This window comes from Nomascus leucogenys, chromosome 3 (genome assembly GCF_006542625.1).
Source record: "Nomascus leucogenys isolate Asia chromosome 3, Asia_NLE_v1, whole genome shotgun sequence".
Classification (NCBI taxonomy): domain Eukaryota; kingdom Metazoa; phylum Chordata; class Mammalia; order Primates; family Hylobatidae; genus Nomascus; species Nomascus leucogenys.
Genome location: NC_044383.1, coordinates 19,515,252 through 19,525,381, shown reverse-complemented (window position 1 = coordinate 19,525,381; position 10,130 = coordinate 19,515,252). Strand labels below are relative to the sequence as shown.

General features: G+C 46.6%; 1 protein-coding gene across 1 annotated transcript; it reads left to right on the top strand.

Annotated features, from left to right (window-relative positions):
- Window positions 1-4,395: 4,395 nt before the first annotated feature.
- On the top strand, window positions 4,396-7,409 carry ADRB1 (adrenoceptor beta 1). The gene has a single exon (XM_003255109.4). The coding sequence runs from the start codon at window positions 4,651-4,653 to the stop codon at window positions 6,082-6,084; it is 1,434 nt and encodes a 477-aa protein (XP_003255157.3). The 5' UTR covers window positions 4,396-4,650; the 3' UTR covers window positions 6,085-7,409.
- Window positions 7,410-10,130: the final 2,721 nt, after the last annotated feature.

The window sequence follows — 10,130 nt, the reverse complement described above, 5'->3', positions numbered from 1 at the left end:
TAAGGAAAAAGACTCTTCACCTGGGTCATTTATGAAGAATTGGTAGTACTTTTTTCTTTTCTTTTCTTCCTTTTTTTTTTTTTTTTGAGTTAGGGTCTCACTCTGTCACCCAGGCTGGAGTGCAGTGGTACAACCACATTTCACTGCAGCCTCAACTCCTGGGCTCAAGTGATCCTCGTGACTCAGCCTCCCAAAGTGTTGGGATTACAGGCAGGATCCACTGAGCCTGTCCAGGTAGTATTTTTTATGGACGTGGATTTGCATGGCTCCTTTGGAAAATCTCTTACCTATGTCTTGCTTTATTTACTATGAATAGGTATGATATACATTTATCTCATGAGCCTACCTTGCTTTTGTAAAGTATTTTGCAATGTTTATGTGAAAATGTTGACTAGGTGGTAAGAATATGGATTATTGCTGTAAATTATAAGCAAGAGTGAAGATTGTAACTCCTAAAACACTCAATTATGTCTCATGTGTATAAAAATGAGAATATTTTAATAAATCAAATATCACATGTTTATGAATCAAAGCTAAATGTTCATTAATATCAAGTAAATATCAGTAAACATGGGAGATATAAAAATGTATAAGACAGTTCTGGCTCTCAGTGAGCTTACAATCTATAAGAGAAGAAAAGGGGAAAATATAAAAATTAAATAAGATAACAACATAAGAAGTATCAAAAGGCAACCTATTGTAAATTGCCACCTGAAATGAAATTGGCAGAGTCACTACTATAGGTCAGAGGAAGGAGGGCTCATTTTCAGAAGCAGTAGGTAGAGAAGATAGAGTCCAGCCAGATCTCCAAGGCTGAATTCACTGGAAAGGAGGAGGAGGTTTTGGTGGAGGGAACCCAGTGAGAAAGTATAGATGTACACAAGGAAGCAGTATGGATCCTCAAAAAGAAAAAGAATACAGAAATGCAAGTTATGGTGATAAGGAGAGTTCTAATATGAAATAGGGCTGGAAAGGCCATTTAGAATTGGACTGGGGAGAGCTATGAATGTTAAATTGAAGAGGTAAGGTTGCTGAACAGAAAAGCATCTTGGTCAAAGCAGCATTTTGGAAATATTCCTTTGGCTATAGTATGCCAGATTAAATGGAGCCGGGAGGACCAGAGGCAGGGATATCAAATAGAGCCCATGGCAAGTCCCGCTGTGGGGTGAAGGTGGTAGGATGGGAAAGGAAGAAGTCGAGGCAGGAAATCTGTGGACGAAGTGCACGACCTCTCAAGTGTGCTGATCAGCCTTCATTGTTGGAGCTTTGTGTCATTTTCCAAAGCATTGTGAAATATATGGGTTTTTAGAACTGACTCTCTTTAACAGTTGCAAGTGAAGAATGAAGAAATGAAGGAGTTTTATTCAACTTACAATATTCGATACCTGTAAAAGTTGATACGTTGAACCTTTTCTTCTTGATCTTGTATCCTTACTTAAGAACAAAAAGTGTTAGGCTAAAATAAAAGTTAAAAAAAAAAAAACACCAACCATAAAATGTAGGAATTAAAGGAGTTCTGAGAACATTTTATTTTTATTAGACAACAAACTCTAGTTGAACATGAACTATTCCAAACTCTTCTGTCAGTAAAATTGAAGGAAATCCCCCAGAATTCCTGAGATCCCTGTATTGGTACTCCTGCTAGTTAATAACCTTCTGGTTTTGAGGGTTTATAATTTAATGTATTATACAGAAATTCGGAGAAACTTGATGTATCTCTGAATGAGCAGAGAAAAAAAGTTTCAGGAAAGTTTTCCAACAATTCCAATGTTACAGTGTGTTTATATATATAATGATGATACGGCAAAGTTACTGGCAATCTGGCTTCTGCCCTGAACCTCTACGACCAAGTTCTGGCCTTATCGCACACAGAAAAGCAATGCCTTCCACTCTTTGGGGGCATTTAAGGTTGACACACTCTATTCCAGTAACACCACTTGACAGAAAGATGGCAAGGAAAAGCCTCTTTCCCACATTCCCTATGCCTCACCCTGCAGCTCAGCACTCAGAACTCCTTTCCCGGGCAGCGTCAATTTCAACTTCTTCTAATCCCTTGGCTATTTTGAGACTGCCCCTTGTGGTTCCAGAAGGAAGCCAGGAGGCCGGCACGGTGGCTCACGCCTCTAATCCCAGCACTTTGGGAGGCCAAGGTGGGTGGATCACCTGAGGTCAGGAGTTCGAGACCAGCCTGACCAACATGGTAAAACCCCGTCTCCACTAAAAATACAAAATTAGCCATGTGTGGTGGCACATGCCTGTAATCCCAGCTACTTGACAGGCTGAGACAGGAGAATCACTTGAACTCGGGAGGCAGAGGTTGCAGTGAGCCAAGATCATGCCACTGAACTCCAGCCTGGTCAACGAGAGTGAAACTCCGTCTCAAAAAAATAAAAAGAAGCCAGGAGTCTCAGGGCAGTGACTTGGATAACTTGGGGTGTAGTCTCCTCCCTCCCCTCTTTCTAACTCCCCTTGTTTCCTGGCCACCCCTCCTCAACCTCCCCAAGTTGGAAAATCAGCTGATAAATCATGGGCAGGGGGTGAATAAACAAATCACTCCCCAGTTTTAACACACTGATGATGAGGTTTGGGCCTAAAGCAAATTCATATGTTTGCATTTATGTAAGAGAAAGTGGTTAAAACTGCTTGATTTTATGTAAACTTGAAAAACATTACTTTTTTGCTTTTGACCTGGATAGCTGTGGAAGTCGGTCTCTCCTTGCAAGGTAAGGATATGAGCTTGGTCATATTGATGACCAACATCAACGAACATGTTGATGTTCGTTGCAGGCGCTGTTCTTATTCCAACGCCAGAAGGACCTGTGAGCATTATATAACATTTTCATGCACCCTTACATAAACAATTAGAAGCTGTTTACTCCTCAAGGACTCAATTAGGGATTTTATTTATTTATTTATTTATTTATTTATTTCAGGCCTGAGCTGAGGACACTACAGGAGCCAAATTAGAGAAGGGGCTTGCAGTCCTGCCATATTGCATATTCATGGCTTTCTTTTCCCCCCACCCCCAATATAATCCTTTTTGCCAGGTTAACAACTCACTAATTTCAAAGCGATTCATTTGCCAACTCAAAAAAAGGCACAGATACAACTTTAAATGCTTTTGGATTTTAATCCTCTGGAGTATTTATATGTTTTCTTGTCTCATCCCTCCAAAACTAATCTCAGAATTTTGAGAATCTGGGAACTTGGGCAAAGGAGAAAACAAGCACGCAGACCAAGGAATCTGAAATCGCAGTTCATTACGTCAGCATAAACTGACAGTACCTTTTTGTTCGTATTGACCCAGCTCAAATTATAAAATCACATGAGTAATAAAACACAAAATACAGGTGTTATCACTGAAAAGTCTAAAATGTAATTAAACGCGTTTTTTTCCCCCTCGCGGTGGTATCGTTTACTCTGTATCTCAACGTTTCTGTCTCCCTAAGCCTCTCCCTTTATATCATGAGCATACATTTTTGCATCATGCTCACACATTCATTAGCTAGGACTGAGGAGTGTGTACGATTCCAACGGGCTCTCAGCGTTAGCTGTTAGATGCACAAACCTTCGCTTCCTTTCCACATCTACTGCTCTTGAGGTTCAACAGAGGATCCTTGTAAGAACAGCGCCCAGAGAGCATTCTTGACAGATGCGCGCTTGGCTCCAGCAACCCGCTCTGCTGGGAAGTTTCTTCTAACCACTAACACCCACCTCCAGTCCCCCAAGCTGCCACGACGCATGCTGGCTGGCTGGGTCCCGTCTTGACGGGGGAAGGGTTTTACACACACCCTGCTAGGCTGCCCCACATCACAACCAAGCTCGCAGGGCAAACTCCTCCAAGCCTGGCGGACAAGCTGTCCCAGGCGCTCTGGCGCTTCCTGAACACCAGAGTCCCCTCTGCGCTCAAGGGAGCTAGCGCTCTGTTCCGCAGGGAACACCGGCACTGCAGGTCGAGGGGATGCGGGGGGAGCGGGGGCGCAGGAGGGAGCCGAGTGCGGGAGGCAAACGGGGCGCAGGAGTGGGTGTGGGAGCGAGTGGGGGCTGAGGCAGGGGAAGGGGCCCCGGGGGTGAGCCAGGCGCGGAAGGGGGCGCGGGGGAACAGGGACCTGGAACCAGCGGGCGCAGGAAGGGGCGCGTCTGCAGGAACCCGCGGGCGCACGGGAGGCACTAGCTACGCGATCAGCTCCGGACTCTCAGGAGCCGCTCAATTGCCAAAGGGAGGGGGGTGCGGGGAGTTGGAGGTGGGGGGGGGGGCAGACCAGACAGGGGCGTGCCTTTTCCGGGATTGGCTGCAGGAGCCTGACGCGAGGCCCCGGGGGTTGGCTTGGGGAGTGGGAGCGGGGTGGGGTGGGTGCTGGGTGCCGGAGCTGCGGGCCCGGCGCGCTCAGAAACATGCTGAAGTCCCGGCGGCTCTTCCAGCAGCGGCAGCGGCTCCAGCAGCAGCGGCGGCGGCGGCGGCGGCGGCAGCGACAGCGCTCGGCTCCGGCGGGAAAGGCGCCCGGCGCCCATGCCTCCGGCCCCGCGCCGCGGCTGCCCTGACCCGGCCGCGACCTCCCTCTGCGCACCCCGCCGCCCGGGCTTCTGGGGGGTTCCCCAACCACGGCCCAGCCCTGCCACACCCCCCGCCCCCGGCCTCCGCAGCTCGGCATGGGCGCGGGGGCGCTCGTCCTGGGCGCCTCCGAGCCCGGTAACCTGTCGTCGGCCGCACCGCTCCCCGACGGCGCGGCCACCGCGGCGCGGCTACTGGTGCCAGCGTCGCCGCCCGCCTCGTTGCTGCCTCCCGCCAGCGAAGGCCCCGAGCCGCTGTCGCAGCAGTGGACAGCGGGCATGGGTCTGCTGATGGCGCTCATCGTGCTGCTCATCGTGGCGGGCAACGTGCTGGTGATCGTGGCCATCGCCAAGACGCCGCGGCTGCAGACGCTCACCAACCTCTTCATCATGTCCCTGGCCAGCGCCGACCTGGTCATGGGGCTGCTGGTGGTGCCGTTCGGGGCCACCATCGTGGTGTGGGGCCGCTGGGAGTACGGCTCCTTCTTCTGCGAGCTGTGGACCTCGGTGGACGTGCTGTGCGTGACGGCCAGCATCGAGACCCTGTGTGTCATTGCCCTGGACCGCTACCTCGCCATCACCTCGCCCTTCCGCTACCAGAGCCTGCTGACGCGCGCGCGGGCGCGGGGCCTCGTGTGCACCGTGTGGGCCATCTCGGCCCTGGTGTCCTTCCTGCCCATCCTCATGCACTGGTGGCGGGCGGAGAGCGACGAGGCGCGCCGCTGCTACAACGACCCCAAGTGCTGCGACTTCGTCACCAACCGGGCCTACGCCATCGCCTCGTCCGTGGTCTCCTTCTACGTGCCCCTGTGCATCATGGCCTTCGTGTACCTGCGGGTGTTCCGCGAGGCCCAGAAGCAGGTGAAGAAGATCGACAGCTGCGAGCGCCGTTTCCTCGGCGGCCCCGCGCGGCCGCCCTCGCCCTCGCCCTCGCCCGTCCCTGCGCCCGCGCCGCCGCCCGGACCCCCGCGCCCCGCCGCCGCCGCCGCCACCGCCCCGCTGGCCAACGGGCGTGCGGGTAAGCGGCGGCCCTCGCGCCTCGTGGCCCTGCGCGAGCAGAAGGCGCTCAAGACCCTGGGCATCATCATGGGCGTGTTCACGCTCTGCTGGTTGCCCTTCTTCCTGGCCAACGTGGTGAAGGCCTTCCACCGCGAGCTGGTTCCCGACCGCCTCTTCGTCTTCTTCAACTGGCTGGGCTACGCCAACTCGGCCTTCAACCCCATCATCTACTGCCGCAGCCCCGACTTCCGCAAGGCCTTCCAGCGACTGCTCTGCTGCGCTCGCAGGGCTGCCCGCCGGCGCCACGCGACCCACGGAGACCGGCCGCGCGCCTCGGGCTGTCTGGCCCGGCCGGGACCCCCGCCGTCGCCCGGGGCCGCCTCGGACGACGACGACGACGATGTCGTCGGGGCCACGCCGCCCGCGCGCCTGCTGGAGCCCTGGGCCGGTTGCAACGGCGGGGCGGCGGCGGACAGCGACTCGAGCCTGGACGAGCCGTGCCGCCCCGGCTTCGCCTCGGAATCCAAGGTGTAGGGCCCGGCGCGGGGCGCGGACGCCGGGCACGGCTTCCCAGGGGAACGAGGAGATCTGTGTTTACTCAAGACCGAAAGCAGGTGAACTCGAAGCCCACAATCCTCGTCTGAATCATCCGAGGCAAACAGAAAAGCCACGGACCGTTGCACAAAAAGGAAAGTTTGGGGAGGGATGGGAGAGTGGCTTGCTGATGTTCCTTGTTTTTTTTTCTTTTCTTTCTTTCTTTTTTTTTTTTTCTGTTTGTAGTCCGGCCTTGTTTTGTGTGTGCGTGTGATGCATCTTTAGATTTTTTTTTCCCCCACCATGTGGTTTTTGACACTCTCTGCGAGGACCGGAGTGGAAGATGGGTGGGTTAGGGGAAGGCAGAAGCATTAGGAGGGGATTAAAATCCATTAACGTGGCTCCCATCCCTTTCCTGGGAACAGGAACACTCTACCAGCCAGAGAGAGAAGAATGACAGTTTGTCAAGACATATTTCCTTTTGCTTTCCAGAGAAATTTCATTTTAATTTCTAAGTAATGATTTCTGCTGTTATGAAAGCAAATAGAAAGGATGGAGGCAAAATTTTAAAAATCACGTTTCAAGAAATGTTAAGCTCTTCTTGGAACAAGAACCACCTTGCTTTCCTTGTGTAGGGCAAACCCGCTGTCCCCCGCGCGCTTGGGTGGTCAGGCTGAGGGATTTCTACCTCACACTGTGCATTTGCACAGCAGATAGAAAGACTTGTTTATATTAAACAGCTTATTTATGTATCAATATTAGTTGGAAGGACCAGGCGCAGAGCCTCTCTCTGTGACATGTGACTCTGTCAATTGAAGACAGGACATTAAAAGGGAGAGAGAGAGAGAGAAACAGTTCAGATTACTGCACATGTGGATAAAAACAAAAACAAAAAAAAGGAGTGGTTCAAAATGCCATTTTTGCACAGTGTTAGGAATTACAGAATCCACAGAAGATGTTACTTGCACAAAAAGAAATTAAATATTTTTTAAAGGGAGAGGGGCTGGGCAGATCTTAAATAAAATTCAAACTCTACTTCTGTTGTCTAGTATGTTATTGAGCTAATGATTTATTGGGAAAATACCTTTTTATACTCCTTTATCATGGTACTGTAACTGTATCCATATTATAAATATAATTATCTTAAGGATTTTTTATTTTTTTTTATGTCCAAGTGCCCACGTGGATTTGCTGGTGAAAGTTAGCACTTGTGTGTAAATTCTACTTCCTCTTGTGTGTTTTACCAAGTATTTATACTCTGGTGCAACTAACTACTGTGTGAGGAATTGGTTCATGTGCAATAAATACCAATGAAGCACAATCAAGATTACGTACTGTGTGTCTGTAAAGGGTCAGTGATAATGAAAAAGACAGCTTGTTTTGTTCAAAATATAGACTGGATTTCCCATAGAGCTCTTTTAATAGGTTTCCATGACTCAATAACATAGCAAAATGCCTCCAGACCTAAATATGGTGTTTACCTACTGAGAGCTACAGATTTGCCCTAAATTTTCACAGCCGGATTCAAGGTGTTCTAGACTACTTGTAGGCACTTTCAAGATCCCATCTGCTGCACTTGACTTAAGAAGTGACCTTTGTGATTGCGTATCTCCTAAAAAAAAAAAAAAAAAAAAAAAAAAAAGTGATGCGGTCATTTAACTCAGCTGCAACTTTTCATGGAAATGCAGGAAAGACTAACTCATTGAATGATCAGTTGCCTACTTGGAATGCAATAAGTGGCTTCCACAGCTTATTTTTGTTTTCCAATAGAAAATCACAGCCTGCAGATGATCAGTGTGTGCAGATTTCTCCAGAGGCTGTTTAGAATGAAAAATGCTTTCACGGTTAAGCAAAAATGTATAAAAGGGCTTCTGAAGTAAATGTTTTTTCTCTTATGTAGTTAAATAGATCATTTTGCCAGAAGTTCTGGGTGGACAGATCGTAGGCAAAAGCAAGTGTGAAAGGATTTAAGTTTCTAACAAAATTACAGCACCCAAAGGATGGGGTATTTTTCATGAAGTTATTTCCTAAAGGAAGGGATAGTGCAATTCTGTCCTGAGATTAATTTTACATTCTCCAAAATACATTTAAAGTACTTACTATATTTTTAAGTAAGCCTTTTATTTCATGACCATACAGTAAAGAAACCAAAGTAAAGAATCTTAACTTCTGGCTTATGCTACACTTTAAATGAGCAAAGTATTCTTTAACAGGGAAAAGTTGAGACTGAACATTCTTTTTTGCAATGGCATATTCTAAAGACAAGGCAACCGTCTTCTGAGAAAGGTTAATGACGTAGATATTTTAGAGACCAGCAGAAGGTTGCATGAACAGTAACAGCCTCAACAAAAGCTGCTACGAAGTTTAACCCTTTTCCAGCAAAAAAAAAAAAAAAAAAAAGAAAGAAAGAAAAAGGAGAGCTTCTTTAAGAATACAAAGATAAATACTTAAATAAACATATTTTGAAGAACATAAAATCAGTCTCAGGATGAAATGTCACTATAATTTCCCTAGGAACCAAATATGGTTAATTTCTATCCGCCCCCGACCATGAGTATGTAAGATGCATTTTCTTAGGGGTTTTGTCCTTCTTTGTTTGAAATTACTAGACACTGAAGTACCAGGTAAATGCTTCACTTTCTTGGTTTCCTGTTTATTTACTTATTTTGTCTAGATAAGTCTTCACGTATAAATAAAAAGAAATCTTCCCAGCCCAAAACGTATACGCAGGCCCTTCAAATCTCAGGTCTTAAAATCACCCAGGTCTTAAAATCAGGAAAGTCCTTTAAGCTTTAAGAACAAATGTGTATAATTTAACTACTTAGTACGCAGGTTTAGTCACTTTAGTGAGTTAGAGGAAACCACTGTAATCTTGGGGCCAGTTTCTATGTATTGGCAGGAAATAGAAAAGATTTTTGTGTGATCTCCCAAGCTGTCCAACTGAAATTACATGGATTCAGAAACAGACCATGTCAGTGATTCCAAATCCCCATGAAGACTACTTTTTGTCACTTTTGAAGAAGGCAGCCATTGACTTATAATAGGAAACGTGGGGAGCTGGGCTGTCAGTCCCAGTAGCGATGGCAGTGGGAGGAGAAAGCAGCCAGCCCTGCTTAATCTGGTGAGATTGTGCACTGCAGAGATAGGAAGAAGACATCGAGTGTGTATAAAGGTAGCCTTGCCCATGGGCTTGTGTGTATCAAAGTACCAAAAGCATAAACCTTAAAGCAGGAAAATGTGATCAAGATTCATAGATTTGCTACACTGGACGTTACATTCAGGTTAAACACTAACAAGAACTCAATGGAGATTTTCCAGGATTTATAAATTCTCTCTCCAATGTAGAAATGTGTAATTGGTATAGCATATGGCTTCATCCTTTGGTGAACTTGCCTATATAAAACTTTGCAAATAGAATTTATTTATTTGTTTCTTAGTCTATGCTTTCTTTGGAATTGGAATTATTAATAACTCCTAAGTGGCTATTGTGAAATCTTTCCTTGTTAAGCACATTTTCCTAGCTTATGTTAATTTCACATTTCGTTGAATGTGCCCGTTCCTCTGGCAGTATATAAAATTGCCAGACAGAAATTCTGCACCCAAAGTATCAGGGTAATATTAACATTTAAGTTTTTTGTAAGAGGTTCTCAGCAAGGATCTAAAGAAAAATTATTCTATAACTTTTGCTGCCAGTTGTGAAAGACTTTTTTTAAAATGTTTTTAAACAAGCTGGACTCATTTGTTTATTTGAAGGAAAAAAATTAAAACCTTAGAAGTAAATTAAACACATTGGCACAGATAATGTCGTTTTATTTGTACATTTCTGGCATAATGTGCTGAGAAATACTAATTCTTTTGACTCCCTGCCAATTTTCTACTAATCAAAATGGAGAAGATATGCACTGTTTGGATTATACCTAAAAATAGTTGTGCTACAGTCACATCAGCAAATGGAATTAAATTAATTTCTCTTTCTTCCTCTTCACATACACCCTCTGCACCATTTAAATTTCCATCTAGAATATTGCTTCTGAATCTCATAATTT

Bases quoted from the DNA above. Each gene is read 5' to 3' on its own strand.
- ADRB1 (XM_003255109.4), top strand. From the start codon at position 4,651: ATGGGCGCGGGGGCGCTCGTCCTGGGCGCCTCCGAGCCCGGTAACCTG.